The sequence below is a fragment of the Petaurus breviceps genome, unplaced genomic scaffold (genome assembly GCF_028583685.1).
Source record: "Petaurus breviceps papuanus isolate PSGF00001 unplaced genomic scaffold, PetGlider_PUasm1.0 164, whole genome shotgun sequence".
NCBI lineage: Eukaryota > Metazoa > Chordata > Mammalia > Diprotodontia > Petauridae > Petaurus > Petaurus breviceps.
Window position 1 is genome coordinate 12,403,159 of NW_027185735.1, and position 22,114 is coordinate 12,425,272.

Here is a 22,114-nt window from a genome sequence, read left to right on the forward strand (position 1 = left end):
ATGATAACCTGGAGAAACTTGAACTGAGTGAGGGGAGTGGAACCAGAAGAACATTGTATACAATTATAGACACACTGTATTTGTGATGACTAACTTTGATAGACTGGGCTCTTCTCAGCAGTGACAAGGTTCTAAGACAACTCCAAAAGACTCATGATAGAAAAGGCTATCCACATCCAGAGAATTACCAAGTCTGAATGCAAACTGAAGCAAACTACTTGCTCTCTCTTTTTTGTGTTTTGTTCCTTCTTTCTTGCTGTTCATTCCATTGGTTATAATTCTTCTTTACAACCTGACTGATGTTTAATGTAAAGGTATATGTAGAACCTATATCAGATTGTATGGGGGAAGAGAGGGAAGGGGAGAAAATTTGGAACTCAAAAACTTGTGGAACTGAATGTTGTAAACTAAAAGTGAATAAATTTTAAAAATAAGAAAATTTGACAGAGAAAAAAAAAGATAGTAAGGACTTACCAAATATAAAAGGGTTTTAAGCTGAAAAGGGAGGGGGGAAGGGTTAAATCTGCTTACATATATTGACCAAGCTAGTTACTATTGACATTTAGCTTAGATATCACTGAGATATTTTTCTAACAAAAACTTTGCCTATATATGCCTATATATATAAACAAGCTAGATATTGAGAGAATAACTACAATGCAGGAATAACAGCAGTAAAGAGTCCTGGAAATTCACAGGAGAGAAAAATCAAAGAAATAAGTAAAAATAAAAACCATGAGACTTAATGTAAGGAAAAACTTCCAAATTTATATAAAAGTGGAAAGGATTGCCTAGGGAGATAATGAAGGTTCAACCTCTAGATGAATGATAACAGGTAGAACTTAATTCACAAAAGGAAAAGTAAAGATCAAATCAAGTAAGAAAACACTTGTAAATTCTCTTACATACTTTAAGATGAGCTATGGTTATTATTATTGTTACCAATGATACCTCCATGATCATACCTTGAGCTTTTCCAATTCTAGTACTTGAAATATTTCCTATTCCCACAAATAGGAGGATGAGGGGGAGGAAAGAAAAGTATATCTGAATTGTCCTCAAAGGAATAGTCTTATGGGGGCAGCTAGGTCGTGCAGTGAATAGAACACGACCCTGGAGTCAGGAGGACCTGAGTTCAAATATGGCCTCAGACACTTAACACTTACTAGCTGTGTGACCTTGGGCAAATCACTTAACCCCAACTGCCCTGCCTTCCCCCCTCAAAAAAAAAAAAAGGAATAGTTTTATGCCCTTAAGTATGACAGTAATTATACAACTTTTCCAGCAAACTTCTTGATCAAGGAATTTAAAAAGAACAAGATTAGTTATTAGGTTATTCATAATTTGTGGTTCTCAAATTTCTTTGCAGTAGCAGATATTAAATACTCCTACCAAAAAAAGGTAATCTATTGATTAACTATAGGAGCAGTGCAAAATATCACCAATATGTAATAATGGCCATCTTTGCTGATAGGTGGAAAAAAAAATCTTTAGTTCTGCAAAAACTTGTGCACTAATTCATGGATTTTTTTTTTTTACTTAGCCTAAACCTTGTAACTTTTCCCCTGGAGAATCTTCCATAACCTTAGGCCAAGAGACTACCTACCAGTAAGCATATCTCTATTATAAAAACTCATAAATCCTCCCACCATTTTTAACCTTTTCCCAAGCACCAATTTCAATGAAATCTTAAACCACATGGAAATTAAAAGGAGAGGAAGCATTTATTAAATTGCTTTAAAGTCAACTTATTCCTTCTGGGCCTTAAGACATAGGCTAAATTTTCTGAATTCACTTTACCAATTAATCCCTCAACAAGTATTTATTAAGTACCTACTATATGCCAAATATTTTGCTGGGTACTACCTATATAAAGAAAAAAACAACAAATCAATCCCTACTCTCTAGGAGCTTATGTTCTAACAGAGGAGATAATACAGATGTATATGAATATATACAGAATAAATGTAAAATAAATATAAGGGAGTTAGGGAAGGCACTGGAATTGGAGGTATCAGCAAAGGTTTCATGTAAAAGATGGTGCTTCAGTTTGGTCTTGAAGAAATTGAGAGATTTTAGGAAGTAGACATGAGGAAGGAGTACACTTGACACAGGGGACAGAGAGTAGAAAGGCACAGAGACGGGAAATGGAAAAGAGAGAACAGGTGGATTTGGCTAGACTAAAGAGAGCCAGAAGGGGAGTAATGTCTAATGAGCCTGAGCAGATGGGCTGTGGTCAAGTAGCAAAAAATTTTAAAAAACAAAATGAAGAATTTATATTTTATCTTCAAGTCAAAAGGCATGTACTGAAGAAAAATCACTTAGGAAGCTGAGTGGAAGATGGAATTGAGAGCAAGGAATATGGTACTCTTGATGAGGTATAGGCTCTGGGAACCCCCTTGAATCTTCTCACTTGATGTGGTGTTTACCTGAGGCTGTAAGCCTTCCATTATTGCTATACCCAAATCTGTGACCCTTGACCTAGCTGAGCCCCATGTGATCTGTTACCTCCAGATTGCTGCCACCTACTTCCTACCCTTAATCCTATCAAAATATCTATGCCCATATCTGTAACCCTTCAACTAGCCTAGCCCTCCATTGTCAGTTATCTTCAGGTAGCCTTCAGCTATTTCCCACCCTTAATCCCATTCTCTTGGTTCCCAAGTCTGACCTCCCAGTCCCATCAAAATCCTTGTTAGACTCTTCCTCAAGACCCTCCCTAGATCCCTTCTACAATCTTTTTGTATATAAGGTCCATGAAGGTGGTCAGATTCTATCTAGTTTGACAAAGGCTCAAGGTTTAATCCGGCCTATTTAGAGATACAAATGCTCAGGATCCTTAAGAGTCTACCTAATATGTTGAATCATTAATAAACTTTGCTTTTCTTTGACTAAGAGAAGATATGGATGGAATTTATTCAGGTAGGACCTGGTGTGTTGGTCTTTTGGGTCCCCAGTACCCCAAACCTTAATACCCTCACACTCAAACTAGTGAGTTTGATCCCCAGAGGAGTGGTTACTAGTTCAAAGCTCTACTCCCCAAACTATAGCTCACAAGTCTCCACACCAAAGTGCTTTCCATTAACAGTCAGATAAACATAATTAACTTTTAGTAAAGGCATTTACTAAGTTGGCATACTAAGAACAGCGGCTGAAAAAATATTCCTTCATAAACCTCAGGAATGTTCTCCCACAAATACATGAGGACAGAAGGCACAAGCTTATAGAGTACAATGTTAGTGAGGCAAACATTTAGGGAATATATGTGTCTAGGGCACCTAGCATCTCCAAATATACAAGATCTTTTCTCTCCTAGTAGAGTCCTGAGAAAGCCCCCACCCTAAGTATATCTTCTCTTCTGGGTAGGTGGTTCAGCTGAGTTCCCAGGATCTACTCCTCTCTGTAACTTATTTATTGCAAGAGCTAGTTTTCTCTTTATTCCATATCAGCTCTCTTCTCAGCTGCCAGAGGTCCCACTCATATAACTGAGGAAGCTGACTCTTTCAAGTTACTATCTCTATGGTATCCATGCCTATTTGGTATATGGATCTCTGCTCCCTGGTAGATTGTTGAGCACAACCCTACCTTCCATTCCCTTAATTGATCTGTAAGAAGGCATTTTAGCACAACTTCACCCTTCTCTTCCCCTAATTGATCTGTAAACAAGAATTTCAGCACAAATTCCACCCTTCCCTCTCCTAATTGATCTGTGGGTGGGGGTTTCAACCTAGGGTAAAATCCCTGCTCCATTCTTCCCCATCCCTTGCCCCCCCCCACCTACTGGGTGTTCCCCATCTCCACCCATTCTGGGTTCCCTGTACCTCAACCTAGGAAAAACTTTGTGGGCAAATTAAAATATACACTGACCAATCACTGATTGCAGTTTCAGCTTACATAACCAGACTATTGTAATCTCTTTAAAAACTGGCATTCTGTTCATGCCAATTCACTGTCTGATTTGGGTATGTGACTCGGGCAATCCTGCAGTAATAAAATCCACTTCCAATTTTAATCTCAGGGATCTTCTGTCTCAATCCTTTATGCCCTACAGATGCAATATTTCTTAATGGTTAAGAAGCTACATTTTAAAATGATTTGGCTGATTTAGCTGAAGGGAGGAAAAATAAATCTCTTATTCCCTACTCAAGAATGGTTTCCTCACAGGGTCCAGGTTCTTTCTTCACTTCTGACTCCTGGCTTACATTAACTTAAATTGATTCTTAAGATCTTTTAAGGGTCATCAGGGATGTGGCCAGATATCTTTATTAGCCAATGAGGTTGCCTCTTCTGATTCACTCAGAGAAGACTCGTACTTGTAAATGCATCACTGGTTGTTATTGATTGACAACCAACATAAAAATGGACAAGGGACTTCTTTATAGAACTAGTAAAAAAAATCATAATGCAAATCAAATATAAAAATAAGTACATAAAAATATTAATGAACACCATAAATTTAAAGGGTGTAGCTAGGTGGAACAGTGGATAGAATGCTAGGCCTGGAATCAGGAATACCCAAGTTGAAATCTAGCCTCAGAAACTTACTAGCTGGGTGACCCTGGGCAAGTTACTTAACCCTGTTTGACTCAGTTTCTTCATCTGTAAAATGAACTGAGAGGGAAATGGCAAACCATTCCAGTATTTTTGCCAAGAAAAGCTCCAAAAGGGGTCATGAAGAGTGGATATGACTGAAAAGATGGTTAAGCAACAACAAAACTAAAAGAAAAAGCTGGCAAAATAGTTACTATCAAAGTTGTCAGCACAAAGCACCTCCCCCCCCAATATGATCAGTGGAATAGAATAGACATCCAATCAAATTTATGCAAACGATTAGTGGATTAGTGTTTGATGAATCTTTAGAAAATAAAATTTAGGAAAAGTATTCATTATTTAATAAATGTACTTGGCAAAAATGTTGTTGATTCTCCACTTCCAGTTTCTGTGGCAGGAGCAGACAAAGCAGCACTTCAACTGAATAAGCCATATGTAGATGACTTACTTGAAAGTTGAATTTGGGGTAGAGAAATTTGGCCAAATTTGGGAGAAAACTGATGAAAAATTGAAGACTAGAACTCTATAGTCTCAGATATAGGTTTAGATTCTACCTTTGGGATGAAAGATAAGGATAAAAGATAAGAAGGATTATAAAAGGATTAGGGAGGAGAAGGTGAAGAGGCAGATTTAGAAGAAGGAGAAAGTAGTCTCTGGCAGGAGGTAAGGAAGATAAGGTAAGTGGAATAAGTAGAGGATTAAACAAACTGATAGAGTAGATTGCTGGGTGGGAAAATTGGTGAAACAAGTGAACACCAGGAGGAAAGGGGAAGTGGTGTGGTGGTGGTGGCTGGTTGCTGTCCTGTTATCAAAGACAACCAAAATGATGTCATTATGCTAGAGTCAAGTTAGAATGTGTCAGACTGTGGCTGATCAAACCAATAGGAGCTCAGAATGTTCTATCCCAGGTCGGTCACAAATAGTCCATATGAACATTTGGGGTGGATTCTCTAAATCTGTGCATATTGCATTTCTTTTGAGCTACTTCAATTCTGCTTTGCTCATAGAGACCACAGTACCTTCTCTGATGTGGGCATGCCATGCTGAGCAGTCCTGTGCCAATGTCTCCCATGTTACCCAATCAATTCCAAAGTTCTTAAGAGAGACCCTGAAAGTGGCCTTATATTACTTTCAAGTGGTGTGGGATCCACAAGTTAGTAGTTGTAGAGCTGTTTAAGGTTTGCAAAGCACTTAAAAAAATTCATTTTGTCATTACAACAAACTGGGGAGGTAAAAATTCATTTTATCATTATAACAAACTGGGGAGGTAGGTACTGTTACCCTTTTATACAGGAGGAAGCCTAAGATGAATGAAGTTAAGTGACTTACCCAAAGTCACACAGCCAGCGTCTGTGGCTGCATTTGAATTCAAGTCTTCATGACTCTAGGTTCAGCAGTGTTCTCCACAATAACACCTACACCAGTCTTTACACCTATTTGTAAACTATTTAGTTATTACTGCTAAGTTATATTATTAAATACTTTAATTATAAGTTATTGAGAGATGACAATTGGCTATAAATTTTAAATAAGTAGAGTTGAGATATAAACATTCAGATGGAATTCAAAGAAACAAGACTGAAAATCTTAAACTTTATAGAGAAAATTATGTATTTGAGAAAAGAAATTTGGAATCACAGTATATACCATTTATCTGTGAGCATTCCATTTGGATAAAAGATTGAAAGGTGAAATTTCTTTTAAATATGTCTAGAAAAGATAGAAGAAAATGTAATGAATATTTATCTTAATTGTGGAGTGAAGATTAATTTCTTGTGGTTCAATATGAGGAAGAAAGTATTGAGGACAAGACAGATGTATTGGATTTCCTCCCCAGACATCAATTTATCCTTGTACAGGAGTGCTTTCATGGAGGAAACTTCTGCCAAAACATGTTGGCAACAGTTATGCAACTCGTCCTCTAGAGTTTCCTGGGGGCACTGAGAGATTAAGGGACTTCCTTAGCATCATAAAGCCAGTTTGTGGGGTAGCTAGGTGGCAGTGAATATAGAGCACTAGCCCTGGAGTCAGGAGGACCTGAGTTCAAATCCTCCCTCAGACACTAGACACACACACACACACACATATACACACACACACACACACACACACACACACACACACACACACACACCCTTAGCCGTGTGACATTGGGCAAGTCATTTAACCCCAACTGCTCTGCCTTCCCCCTCCAAAAAGCAAAAATAAATAAACAAATAGAAAATAATGCCAGTTTGTGTCTGAGGCTGAACTTTAACTTTGGGGCTGATTCTCTTAGCAAGGCCATGTTAACTCTCATACTGGATTGTAAAAAAGATTTTTAAAGATTCTGTACAACTAAAATAAAAGAATATAATTAGAAGAAAAACAACATATTGGGGAATATATTTATGGCAAATTTGATGAATAAAAACTTGATATCTAAAATGCTTTTAAAAAAATCACTATTGTTAATTATAGGTCTACTTTGACTAAATGGTTAAAAGACTGTTGTGCCCAACTGTGATTGCATTTGGGGTTTTCTTGGCAAAGATACTGAAGTGGTTTGCCATTTCCTTCTCTGGCTCATAGTCCAGATAAGGAACTGAGGCAAAGCAGAGTTTAGTGACTTGCCAAGGTCAAACAGCTAATACATATTTGAGATCAGATTTGAATTTAGGAAGATGAATCTGCTTGACTCCATGATGACATGCTATTCACTTTGCCACCTTTTGCTAGTTGTTATCAATTGTGTCTGATTCTCTGTGACCCCATTTGGGGTTTTCTTGGCAAATCAATACTGGAGTGGTTTGCCATTTTCTTCTCCAGATCATTTTACAGATGAGGAACTGGGTCAAAGTTAAGTGACTTGGCCAAGGTCACACAAGCTAAGAAGTGTCTGAGGTCACATTTGAACTCAGGTCCTCCTAACTCTAGGACTATTGCTCTGTCCACTGCACCACTTAGCTTCCCATATATGTTAAAAAGATATGAACAGACATTCTTCATGGGATCCTACAAGTTACAGCCATAGAGGACCTTATAGACAGCACATCCAACCCCCTCAATTTTACAGATGTAGAAACAGGCATAGAGAGATTAAGGACTAGCCCAGTGTTGACAAGAAATACTAAGTCTCTGAGATGGGATTTGCACATAGTTCTTTCTGATTCTAAGGCTTGTGTCCTATGCCCTACATCTTGCTGCCTCTCAAAAAGATACAGCCCAAATTTTTAACAATCATTTGAAAGAATATTCAACCTCAGTAATAATCAAAGAGACACAAATCAAAATAACTTTTAAGATACTTCTTCACACCCATTAATTAAATTAGCAAAAATAATTAGAAGTAAGGAAATTTAACGGTGGCAGGGCTGTGGTAAAACAAATGTGCTCATTTATTGTTCATAGATTTGCCAATTAGTAGAAAATTCCTAAATAGTAATGCAGCAGTAAAAAATAAAACACACGTTTTGACCTTTGTTATGAAAATACCCTGATATAGCTTCCAAAAACAACAAAAAAGCTAGGTTTTCAAAGATTTTCAAAGCTGCATTTGATATAATTGTGACCTGTGGTCCAATAACAGAATATAATACCCTAAAGTAATTATAGTGCACAAGTATATGATTACAAAGAAACTTAGAAAGTTTCATTCTAAAAGAAAAACCTTTACGAAAAAATGTAAAGCAAAAAAAAAAAGGCAAGGTAAGTATGTTCATACAAGGAAAAAAAGGAACAATTATGGACAGAATTCTGTGAAAAAGTGATTTGCTATTTGCATATTAAAATCAATTCATCTAAATGTAGTTCTTAAGCATAGTTGTTTGAACTAATGCATAATGATAAATTTTTTTTAAATTACTATTATTATTTTTAGATTTTTCTTTTTGGAGGGGGGAAGGTAGGGCAATTGGGGTTAAGTGACTTGCCCAAGGTCACACAGCTAGTTTTGTGTTAAGTGTCTGAGGCTGGATTTGAACTCAGATCCTTCTGACTCCAGAGCCGGTGCTCTATTCACTGCACCACCAAGCTGCCCTGATAAAATTTCTTAAAAAAAGATTGTCTTAAAGAGATCAATTTTTCTGTTTGAAAAGGAAGTGAAGATGGAAGTAGAGAGTATTTCATTTTCTAGAGTTGCCTGCCACTTGAATAATGATAAATTAACTCACAATTATTCTTTGAGAAAATATAGAATGTTTTGGAAGGATATGTGCACATCTCTCACCTGCAAAACATAAACTCACTGAGTACATTACTAAATGATTTTTAAATGAAATACTAAAGAGTTAAAGATAAGTGTTAAACTATCAAGTTACCAGTGTCAAGCCTATGTCTTCAAATATTCCATTCAATGGTGGAAAAGAGATAATTAATAAGGCAAATTTAAGGTGTACAAAGAAAAGAGAGGAGAGCAAGACTGAGAAATAGAGAGAATTTGGGGTACTTATAACATAGAAAGACCTGATTTGCAATACTTTAATTTTCTGAATCTGGTTAGGGTTGGAATTAAGAACTCTCAATAGACTATCTAAAGATTTTCTCCTTGGCTACTTTTTCCATTATGAAGGTGTAAATGTCATATCACTTACCCTTTCTAAAGATTTTAGCAGGTTCTGTCTCTCCTTGAGCTTCTGGATGCTGATGACAATTTTGTGTCTTGCGCCTTTGGTAACATTCTATAATCAAATGGAAGTATGAAAAGCACCAATTTTTAACATTTTTTAAAACCAGCTTGCAAAGAAATACATCAAAAGAGCCAGAAAAACCAGGGGATCAGCAACCTAGCAGGTATCTCATATATTATTTAGTCCTTTCCTCCTCTTTTGTACTTAAATGGTCATATGCCCATGAATTTTACTCCCCTTCTTTCCTCAGTAACCCATTCTAATGCTGGAGCCCTCGAAGCAAGGAAACTCTTCTGTGTGTACCTATCTTAACTCCTTCTGCAGTAAAACTTGTCCCTCCTTCTCTCCCTGACCTTTAAAAAAACAAAAGAAAATGGAATCCTTTAATATAGCTAAAAAACAGCTAATCCCCATCTTATTGATAACAGTTCTTCACATTTTTGAAGTATTGCAAATCATATTTCCTACTCTGCTTCTGATTTCATGTACTCTAAACTTTCCTATGAGTTCTCAGCTAAGGTTAAATAACATGGACAGTGTGTGTGTGAGGGGTAAAGGGAGGTCCCCAAAATCTTTTTTTTTGTTTATTTTATAAGGAAAAAGAGGTAAAATCCTAGATTTTAGGCATTGGTGCTAAGATATGCCCAGGATTTCAGCAGGTCAATCTGGCCCTATATTTGAGGTTCAATTTTCTCAACTTCATAGCAATGGCTGACCAAAGAATCATTCAATACTGAATGTCTTTGCTATGTGCAAGTCATTAGAATGGCTCCTTTAGGTACAGAAATAGAAAGTCATTTTCCTAATCTCATCTCTAATATAAGTTTCCCATGACTAACTATACTCTATGCCAAAGAAGCCCTTTTTGAGGAAGGAAAGGGCAGGGATATCCCTTTGACTTGGAAAAAGAAGACATTATCAAAAAATGAGTCTACTTTCTCAGATAAATCATGGGGTACAATGTTTTTGATCTATGCTGGACAGTAGTTCAACAGAATTAAAACATTCTGTGTAGTTTCTGCCAAGCTCTTGCCCTTCTTTCTGTGTCACTTGTATTTAACAAGTTATGACCTTGGGAACCTTCCCTCACCCCACTCCCCAGTTCTGACCTAGACAAAAAAATTTGTTCTTAGAAATGATCTTCTCATCAACCCAATATCCCATCGAACAATCCAGCATCCAAAAAAGATGTGGGTGGAACTAAAGTTGAAATCAATACACTTCATGATTCTGCCAGAATTCAACTGAGTTCAACATTTGTCTAGCTTCTCAGTGCTGATATTCAAACCAAGTCTTAAGAGGTCAGCTGAGGGCACTGAAAATAGAAGCTAAAGCTAGCAATCTGCTGGGAGGTACATGCTGAAATCAGGGACACTAAAAATATTGTTAATATCCTCTTCCCGTAAGGAAAATATTATTAGCCCATTATATTCATTAATTCATCTAAATCATTGTTCAGAGGAAACTGAAGTAAATTCGCAACATGCAAACAGGATTTTAACCAAGAAGAAACAAAGACAACAGCCAAGTCTATTTACACAAGCACAGCATGGAAGGAAACACACTCATTCTTAGGGACTCTGTTGGCTTGCCTCTGGCAGGATCAGTTTTGAAAAGATGCTTTTTAGGGAGAAAGAAGAAGTTGGCTAATAAAAAATGAGAAAAGAACGTCCAAATCTCATTGGCTAACCCAAGTTATTAATGGTGGTGGCAGAAAAGCTGGTATAAATTAAAACACAGTCAACTCTACAAACAAAAAGATGAAGTTGGACATGATTTAAGAAATGACTTGCAGGCAGGTCAGGTCTCTTATGTGGGAAATGAGTTTACTCATACAGGATTTACTCAAGACCAGAATGCCATGCCCCAACTTGGTGCCCAATCTGAAAGGATTTAGCCATAAGATAGGAACCTACCTGAGCCTCCAGTTGACATTCTGTGAGAGCCATCATTTCCTCATAAGTCATCTGGGAGAAAAGCGCAGCATATTTGTGCAATCGGAGGCTTTTTAACCAGGCGGGAACATCTATAGGATCAGAGATGACAAAGATGGGAAGTGATAAAGGGAAGAAAAGAGGATTAAAAAAAATAAGAATGGGAAGGGAGATGTGAGGAAAAGAATGAAAGAAGAAAAGGGCGAGAAAGAGAGAAAGAAACTTCTGTTATTATATGTTGTAATATGCAACCCGTATTAATTTCATCTTCAGATTTCCTAGGTGTCCCACACAGTAACACAACAAGATATTTTAGATGAAACACCTGATCATGTCTATGGCAAGGATTCATTTGTCAGTCAGTCAATAAGCATTTATTAAGAAACTACTATTAGTAATGAATAAATTACTGGCTGCCTTAACATAGTCCTTTTAAAGATTTCGGGTAAGACTAGCATTGTTGGGACTGTTCCTCCAGCTTCTATGAAGCTTGGGGTGGGAAGAGCATAGGCTCATTATAGCATATCGTCTGATCACTGCTGAACCTATTTTTTTACTCTGTGGAAGACTATGGGGTGCTTGGGTCCAAAGAAGAGTAAATGAGGGATGGGCTAGGGATGTTTTTGTTATTTCTTTCTCCAAAGCATGGAATGAAGCTGATTATTTTTTGGTATGTTAAAAAACAAACCAACCACCCATTTAGAATCAAAGGTAATTGAGGCGACCCAAAAGAAATCAATGGGCTGTGAGCTGTTTTCAAGTCAGATCACACCTAAATGATTCTCTATGATAATGCAAACTCTAATCTGAAATGACTATTAAATTTGATGAGTTAAAAATCCCAGACTTAAAAATTAGCCATTCAAGTTAAATTAAAACCATGTTAAAAGTCATCTCATAAAAAGCTACATAATCTTGCTATCAATGACTAAGACAAGGCAATCACCTAAATCATTTCATTGCCATAAATTTTAGAGCTACAAGGGCTCTTAGAAACAAATTTTTCCAGCCCTTATATTTTCTAAAGTGGGAAACTAAGGCCCACCAGAAATTAAGTGACTTGATCAAGGTCACATGGCTAGGGGCAGACCTGGGATGAGGTCCCCTGTATGCCCCAGCTTAGGGGTTTTACTACTCTGCCACCTTCAGTTTCTCTCCCTATAACATATACATAAGGTCACAACTGGTCAGGAACAATACGAAGTGATAATAACTGCAAAGTATTTTGAAATGAGAAAGCATCAGATCATCATTCATGATGATTACTATGAGATACAGAATCACAGAATTTGAGAATAATATGGTCAAACCTATATCCTCAAAAGAATCTCCAGTATAACATACCTGGAACAAAATATTTCTTCTTCTGTTTTTAGGAGCCACAAAAAGAAAGTTTCTGATTTTTCTGAGGTCAGAAATATTTTAATAGAGGTGTCAATATATAATATTAATAGGGGATAAATTGATTTAAAAAGGACTGGTTTTCTCTTAGATGAGGACAGTACACATTTATAAAACATTTATAAAGGTTTGCAGAATGCTTTACAAATATCATTTTTTTTGTAAACAGTATAAAAACAATCATCTTGTTTTATCTTCCCTCCCAAAAACCCTGGGAAAGAGGTGCTATTATTGTCCCCATTTCACAGATGAGGAAACCAAGGCTAGAAAAATGTGTCTTGCCCAGAGCTACACAATTAACAAGTATCTGAGTTCAAATCTCTTCCTGACTCCAGCTTAACTACAGCCTACTAAAATTTAGGCTTAGTCCATAGGTCCCAAGTTTGTAACAGGCTTATTTTGGAAAAACACAACTTGCCATTCTCAAAAACATGGTTTCCCAGTTCAGATAGGTCTGGGCTACATCAAGTTCAAAACATGATATAATTTTGCCCCTAAAAAAGTATAAAAGTTGGGGTGGCTTAGGGGGCACAGTGAATAGAGCACCAGCCCTGGAGTCAGGAGGACCTGAGTTCAAATCTGGCCTCAGATACTTTACATAAAACTATCCTCATGTCCTTGGGCAAGTTACTTAACCCCAAATGACCTACCTTTCCCCCACAAAAAGTATAAAAGTAGACCACATGAGGCCAGATAGTGAGCAGGTGACCTCTCTGTTTTAAGGTCATTTCGTGCACATTAACTGAAGACACAAATAACAGGGCCATATAATACACTGCTGAACTGTGTAGTCAATTGGCTAGTACTTCAGGAACAAGGGCTTACAGAGTCTTCTAGAAACCCGGGGGAGCCTTACTCCTCTACCCAATACCTAAACCGAATAAGCATTTCTGAATACAGCACCATAGAATTACTACATAACCAATGCTTAATTAGTACAGTGCCTGGCACACAGTAGAAGCTTAATTTGATTTCATCGATTGAGACACAAAAACCAAAACCTTAATGATTCAGCTCTCCTGGATAGTCCTACTGTAGGCCCGGGACGTGTAAGTTCTCTTTGGCGATAAAACTTCTTGAAGACAAAATTTCTGCTCTGGTATAGATCCTTTCCAATTTGGAAGCAAGTGTCTAATAAATGCTTATGGACTAACTGATTCTTATTGTAACATTACTTGAGGAGGAGAAAAAGTCAGAATAAAGTTTTATATCTTAAGCTTATACACCTCTGCTTCTCATCATTTCATAAGTGGTATGGAGTACCTTCCTTTCATCAGTCCTTAGAACACAAAAAATAAGAGTATTTCCTAAAAGTTTTGACTATGCTGGCTGACCAAGACACTATTCCTAACAAAACACCTAAGTATTTTTCCTTAAAGTACAGCAAAATCCAGATGCTAAACCTCAAATAATTAATAATAATTAACCCAGGATCTTCCCTTTAAAATCTATTAAACTCATTTGGGGAGAAAAACAAGAAAAAATGTTCCTATTTCCCAGGGAAGCTGATCCTTTTTTGAAGGGGTATGTCCCTGCTGGGCCCCTGAAATAATGGCTACCACACAGTTGTACAATTTTAACAGGACTGCTTTGTTAACTGAGCCATAGAGCACTTAAAGGGTTCTCATTATTGTGGCCATTACAGCCCAAACACATTAAGTAACCCAAGGATTCCCTTGCTTTGTGTGCAGGGGACAACTGCTAAACCAAATGGTACATTCCTGAGATATGTGCTATATATAATTAGATATACATACATGTATGTCCATATATATGTACACACACATAAAACTTTTACCACCCAAGGTGCATAATGGCCAAATTCTGACACCAGAATAACTAAGCTTTTTCCATATCAAAGAACTTCTGGCTGTGGACCTTAAACCTAATGAGCTTTCTTTCCCTCAACAGGTGTCTTATTCCTGAGAGTGTCAATTTTTATTTTTATTTTTTTGGGGGTGGGGTGTTAAGGAGAAGCACCTTGCATCTGTCCAAATTCAAGTGTTCATTTCTGACAGCTGCATGAATTTTCCCCATCTGTGGTAGGCAGGGGATAAGGATTCTTATTTATTTCCAATTCGCGCATTAGATAAACTAGGGCACAAAAAGGCTAAGTGAGGAAAACAAAGTCATATTCACATTTTTTACTTCAGATTACAACTAGGGACTCAGCTCTTGTCTTCAGTGACCAATGACAGTGACGGGGTGAAAAGTCAACACCTTCCACGGTTCCTTATCCTCTCTACCATCATATACTGGCACAAAAATAGTCTGTTTTTCCTGTCTGTCACCCCAAGAAATGTCCAGATCTCCTACTTATGAATTAACAATGTAATTTAACAGAAAAAGTAATGGAAAAATCACTGGATTTGGAGTTAGAAGACTTTACTCCTGGTTTCCTTTATTACTTACTACTTGTGTAACCTTGGTCAAGTCACAACCTCTCTCAGTCTCAAATTCCTGATCTGTAAAATGGGGATAATCATAGCACCTATTCCACAAAGTTGTTCTAAGGCTCAATATCCTCATAAGGCTTATAATGCATATAAATTACTTTGCAAATGTTACAATGCTACATATATATATGTATGTGTGTATATATATATATATATATATATATAGAGAGAGAGAGAGAGAGAGAGAGAGAGAGAGAGAGAGAGTTCAGCTATTATTATTGTGTTGGATCAGAGACATAGACCTAAAAGGATCCTTACAGGTCATTAGTGACAACTCACCCCACCCCCTCACTTTATAGATGAAACAAGTCCAAGGCTCATACAAATGCCATATAGGATAAGAGAGCCCCAGGCTTCAAATCCTTGCACCCTGACTCCAAATCCAGTGCTCTTTCCACTGGGTCAAGTGAGTTCTAAGTCCCCCTTCTAGCTTTAAATCCTATGAGAATTTCCATGAGGAATTCCTTGCAAGAAGATGAAGTTCAGAAAGATATATCTAAATAGTTCAGCATCATAATCAATAGAAAGAAAAGGACTGAATTGAATGCATTACACCTGCAATCAATCAAAGGATCAATAAAAATTTGTAATTACCTATGTGCCAGACACTGTGCAAAGTGCTACAGATATGAATCCAAAGAATAAAACAACTATTACTTTCAAGGATTCTATATTGTAATAGGAAAGACAACAAATATATTTAAAAGAATGAAGACAAAAAAGAATAAGGTATTAAAAAATAAATACAGGATAGTTATACATAAATTAGTTTGGTAGGGAACCAGCAGTTGAGGGAATAAGAAAAGGTTTCATGCAGAAAGCTGTACTTCATCTGTGTTTTGAAAGAAGACGAATTTCATGGGTGGAAGTGAGTACAGAGTATATATATATAAAATTTTTTGGATGGGGGAAGTCAGGGCAATTGGGGTTAAGTGACTTGCCCAAGGTCACACAGCTAGTAAGTGTTAAGTATCTGAGGTCATATTCGAACTCAGGTCCTCCTGACTCCAGAGTTGGTGCTCTATTCACTGTGCTACCTAGCCGCCCCGAGTATAGAGTATATTCCAGGCACAGTGACACAAAGGTGGAAGATGGAGCATTATCTGTGTTTTTCTGGATTGCAGAAAAAGGGAGGGAAGAGGATAACATACAACAGGGCTGCAAAGATAGGTTGGGGCTAAGTTGTGAAGGGCATTACAAATCAGCCAAGGTGTTTATATGTTATCCTGGCAGAATTGGGAGTCACTGGAATTTATTGAATAGGAGAATGATTATTTAGGCATCTGAGGTGGATGGATCAGAGCAGGGAGAACCTTAATGCAAGAAGACAAAGTTTGAAGCCCTTATATAATCTGGTCAAGAGGTGATGAAGATCTGAACCAAGAGAGGGGTTGTGTTTGTTAAGGGAGACAAGGTCAGATGGAAGATATGCCACGGAAGCAATGCAATCAATGTCATGAAGGTAAAAACAGCAAGATCTGGGATCTGATTGGATGTGCAGAGTGGAGAGTGAGAAGTTGGGGTAATACCAAGGCTGGAAACTTGTGCGACTGGAATGATAATGGCATCCTTGAGGTGGCTTGGTGGGAAGAATTGCCAATGGGAGAACCCTTTTTGCTTCCTTTGCTTTTACCCATCTTCTTCTCCCAAGGCCCAAGATCCCAGGGGTAACAGGGAAGAATGACACGACTGCTGATACTGCTTGACTGAGAAGCACCTTCTCTTAAGATGGAGTGTCACCATGCCCTGCCATTACATCTTCCAGACCCCTAGGCACTGGCATCTGGTTGGCTCACTTACGTCTAGGATCTCTGCAGCCTTTCCATCCACCCTGCAAACTAAATCCTCTAATTTGTGTTCTCTTCTCTAAGAAGACTATGAGCTCCTTGAGAGCAGAGAATGTCTTTTTGTATTTGTATCTTCAGCACTTTAATGCTTGGTACCTACTTAGCATTTAATAAGGTTTAAAAAAAATTCTTTCATTCAAATTATATTCTGGGGTAAAAATAATGGGTTCTGTTTTGTTTAGGCTAAGATGTCTCTGGGACATCCCATTCGAAATGTCCAACAGGAAGTTAGTGATGCAGGATTGAAGCTCAGCAGAGAGACTTGGATTAAATATCTTGAGAATCATATGTCTAGAAATGATGAAAATGAAAGTCTTGATTGCTACTGAGGTCAATAAGAAAGAGTGTGGAAAGAGAGGAGAGAAAAGAGCCCAGGAGAGAACTTTAGGATAGGGGACACAGAACCTTAGGATAGGATTAGGGCTAGACAGGTATGAGAAGAGCCAGAACAGAAGTATAGTGAAAACTCAGAGAAGCAAATAACCAGGAGAAGAGGGTGGTCAATGGTGTCAAAAGAAGCAGAGAGGTCAAAGAGGATGAAGACTGAAAAACAATCAGATTTAGCAAGTAAGAGATTGTTAATAATTTTGGTGAGAGAAGTTTCAATTGAGTGATGCGGTCAGAAGGCAGATAATAGAGGGTTGAGAATTGAATGAGAAGAGAGGAGACCAGAGGTAATGAGTGTAAATCTATTTCTAGGAATTTGGCTAAGAAAGAAAAATAAGATAAAAGATGATAGCTTGAGGGGGTGGTAGAGTCTAGTGATAGTTTCTAAGGATAACGGGAGACTGCCATAATTAAAGGCAGTAAGTAAGAGAATGAAAGATAGAGAGAAAGAAGGAATAATTGAAAAGGCAATCTATTGGAGAAGACAGGAGGTGGGATTAAAGGCACGTGATGGCCTTGGCAAGGATAAGGGATACACAATTATCAGACACCAGAGTAAAGGAGAACAGATTGGAGCATGATGTCTTTGAACTAAAGATCAAGACAAAAGAAGAGGAAAGCTAAGTCATGAAGGACTATCAAGTTAAAGGATATTTAGAGAAAAGGAAGAGGCAAAAGCTCTATCAAGAAGCCAATAGCAGTAGAATAATAATACTCTTAAGACTTCTAATGATCTTTATTCTTTAGCTGTCAAAAAAAAAATAACATGAAGCCCATTCCAATTTCATTGGCCAAAGATGCCAACACCTTCCTTCCCAAACTATTTTGCCTTATTTATATTTATGCTATATATACTTACACAGGTACTTTTGATCTACTCCCAGTAAAATATAAGCTCATTGTAAATAAGGATTATTTATTTCATTTTTCTTTTGTACCCCTACCATCCTCTGAGGCCTATCACAGTGCCTGGCACACAGTAGGTTTTTAATGAATGATTGAGTGATAGAAATAGAAGATACTCTGACCATACCATTACTTTGTCATGCCTCATAGATTTAGAAAGCTGCTTAGGAAGTATAACTGAAAGTCTTCTGGGTTACATTATACCACTTTGGAAAGAAATATGGACATGGAATTTCATCCGTTAACAAAAGCAACTTTGGTGTAGAAACTCTCTTCGCTGCTGTTAATTGGCAAATAGTTTGTAAATTACAGCATAGGTTCTACACTAAGAATCCAAAAAGTTTAAAAAAATACTTTGATAATTCTAATTCAATATACTTGGTTTCCATTGTAGCCTATGTACTTTAATCTATGCATTTATAAAAATTATTTTGGGGGCAGTTAGGTGGTTCAGTGAATAGAGCACTGGCCCTGGAGTCAGGACGACATGAGTTCAAATCTGGCCTCAGACAGACACTTAACACAAAACTAGCAGAGTGACCTTGGGCAAGTCACTTAACCCCCATTGACCTACCTTCCCCCCTCCAAAAAACAAAAAAAAATTATTTTGAAGAGTCTATAGCTGGGTGGGCACAGTGGATAGAGTGCCAGGCTGGAGTCAGGAAGACATGATTTCAAATCCAACCTGGGATGCTTACTAGCTATGTGACCCTGGGCAAATCACTTAACCTTGTTTGCCATGGTTTCCTCATTTGTAAAATGAACTGGAGAAGGAAATGGCAAACCACTCCAGAATCTTTGCCAAGAAAATTCTAAATGAGGGTCACTAAGAGTCAGACATGACTGGAACAAATGAGCAGCAACATAGGCCTCACCAGACTGACGAAAACCCCTTCATTAATAGTCACAGAGAGTTGGCTTAGGGCACCAAGAGTTTAAATAATCTGCCTGGTTGCATAGCTGGTATAGATCAGATAGGATTTGAACCCAGGACTTTGGGACTTCAAGGATGTTTCTTTGTGAGCCACAATATGCTACCTTTTATGGAAAGATACACATACACACTCTTTGGAAGAGCAAAGATTGTTCAGTCTTGATGAAATGTTTATCTAAATGGACTAAATGTGCACAGACAAATTCTTGTTTGCAGTTTCAGCTAGGTTTGATATTCTTCCATTCAGTTCTACAAGGCAATATTTTAATAAACCATGAATAACCTCCATGGGTACCCTCTACTTAAAGCACTTCAGCCTTATGAATAAAGGTTAAAAACATCATGACCTTTGGGATTTTCTGGAATAACCAAGTTCAAAGAATTTAGGACTTTTAACTTGTTTTGGAATCGAACCCTAAACATGCCAGAATATGTATCTGTAAGTAATATGCTGGTGATTTCTAAGAAAAAATTAAGCAAATTTACCAAATGAGTATGTTTAAGTTAAATAAATGAATTCAAGTCAGTATGTGGGGAAGCAAAACTTGCCTCTATATTAATCCCTAATTATGGTTGTAACTAGTCACATATTACTTTAATTAATTTAATTAGGTCCTTTTTGACCTAAGATTTCTGCCTGAAATTCCTTCTAAAGAAAGAAGTAGGGGTGGCTAGGTGGCACAGTGAATAGAGCACTGGCCCTGGAGTCAGGAGGACCTGAGTTCAAATCCGGTCTCAGACACTTAAACACAAAAAACTAGCCATGTGACCTTGGGCAAGTCACTTAACCCCAATTGCCCTCCAAAAAGAAAAAAGAAGAAAGAAGTATATTTACCTATTTATTTCATGGATAGAAAAAGTAATGCTGAGAGATTTATTCAGCCAAGATCACACAATTAGTGACAGACCAAGGATTCTAATTCAGGCTTTCCAACTCTAAATTCAACACTTGTTTCCCTATACCATACTTCTAACCACTTGAACCAGTTTCAAGAGCAAGAGACTTTCCTTTTTGCAGTGGAAAAATTGATGTGAAAATATTACATAGGATCAACTTTATCTTAAGGCAGCTAGGTAGGTCAGTGGTTAGAGTTCTAGGCCTGAGGCTGAAAAGACTCATTTCCCTGAGTTCAAATCTGACCTCAGACACTTACTTACTAGTTATGTGACTGGGCAAGTCACTTATCCCTTTTTGTCTCATTTTCCTTATCTGTAAAATGAGCTGGAGAAGAAAATGGCAAACCACTTCAATATCTTTGCCAAGAAGACCCCAAGTGGGGTCATGAAGAGTTGGACATGATTGAAAATGACTAAATAACACAACTTTATATTGATCTTGCAGGTAGAAAGAAATAATATGTGTAAAGTACTTATTATAGTGTTGGGCATATAACAGGCATTTACTAAATGTTTATTCCCTTATAAAAAGCTAACACCAGAAAATAGTTGCTTAAAGTAGCAGCAAATTTCAGCACAAACTGGGACAAGTGTTGTCCCTGGTCCTAACCCCTCCTCAGATATTTTCTACCAAGTTAGAGCTACAACGGCTGTTTCTGACATTTCATATTGCTACAACCTCTTAATTTAATGCAAGCTTCATGTTTCAAGGTCTGGTACTGTGCTACCAATCATGAAAACTCAATATTAACTAGTAATGAGGATGACTGTAATTGTATATAGGAACAAAATGGAAAAAAATATTTACCCAATACACATTTGGTTTAAACAAGTACAAATTGCACTTTCCACCAGGATGTTAAAGAGAAGAGTATTCAGTTCAGTTTCCTACTTTCTTATGGGTCTACGTCAAGTAGACCACTTCCATTCCTTTCTCAACATTAACATCACTATTATTTCAAGGCACATAAAATGTGTGCTGCAGAGTATACAAACTTTTATGTTGGCATTTGCTGAAAAATAAAAAGGAGGAAGGCAGACAGGAGAGTGCTGATAAATTTTTGAGGCCAAAAGTTGGTCTATTTGGGAAAGAAATTGGTGACCATCAAGTAGCAGTTTCTGATGGTTATAGGGAGAGAAGGTGGCGAATTCAATTTCCATGTAAAATAAAAGAATGGAAAACAGTGTTTATTTCTGGGATCTTGAATATCTTCTCTCTAAGAGGGACTTTAAAAAGCAGTGTTTGTACATCTAAATCATCTTATCTAGATCAAGACCTATCGAGTAAGGAGTAAATCAAATGCAGAGAAAAAGTTACTATATACTCATTTTGAATAAGAAAAGACTAATTCATGAAAAACTAAATTTCCATCATGGTTACTTTTTATTATTTTCCCAAGAAGACAGAAGCTTTTTTCCTGTAGATTTGGAGATCCTTACAAACTCTAATAAAGATTCTTTGTTATTATAAATTAGGCCCATGGAAAAATTGCAAATAGAAGGTAGCACACTGAGGTAAACAAGAAAGTAGATTAAAAAATAATACTTGCAAAAATTATTAAGGCATTAGGGCAAGAGAGGGAGCACATATGTATATGTTTATATGTATACACACACACACACACACACACACACACACCCCTTTCCCACCAAACTTTCAAAGAGAAAAGCTATGTCTAGAGGCAGTCCAATTTTTTTTTTTACTATTTCTTCTTCATAACAGTACACAAAAAGCTTAAATTAATTTAAAGATTTTAAACTGACATTCACACTTTGAAATGAGAAACATCACAGGACCTTGGGTTGAAGATGTTTAGGGGTCACTTCTTCACAGTTACTCTGAGGGAATTATCTAAGAACTAATTAAAAAACAATTTATTAATAAGCTGCCTTCCCCATGTTGGAGTAGGGTATCATTCATTCAATCACTTTAAGGTATGTTGCTATGTTACTCAATCTGCTCACCCCAGGGAAGGTAATTAGTCCTATTACAAGGAAATAGTGCCAACCAAGATGTAAATGTGCTTTTCCCACAAAAATAATCTTTCTTCTTCTATTCTTATCTTTTCTACACATACTTGACTATACATTTGCTTCCATTACTCTGTTGATGAGGCTTTTATAAATACCCTAGTTCAAAACTTTCACTTAAGTTTGGGGAGAGAACTGGAAGAGTATGGGAAGACGTGGACAG

At 37.2% G+C, this 22,114-nt stretch overlaps 1 protein-coding gene across 4 annotated transcripts in view; it reads right to left on the reverse strand.

Moving 5' to 3' along the window:
- The window catches only part of SAMD4A (sterile alpha motif domain containing 4A), a 326,230-nt gene that overhangs the window by 59,716 nt on the left and 244,400 nt on the right, over positions 1-22,114 (reverse strand). For all 4 annotated transcript variants that reach the window (XM_069082336.1, XM_069082339.1, XM_069082337.1 and 1 more), the window contains 2 exons: positions 11,075-11,184; positions 9,123-9,209 (listed from right to left, as the gene is read on the reverse strand). In XM_069082336.1, coding sequence (XP_068938437.1) covers positions 9,123-9,209; positions 11,075-11,184 — 197 coding nt within the window. The remainder of the gene's footprint in view (positions 1-9,122; positions 9,210-11,074; positions 11,185-22,114) is intronic.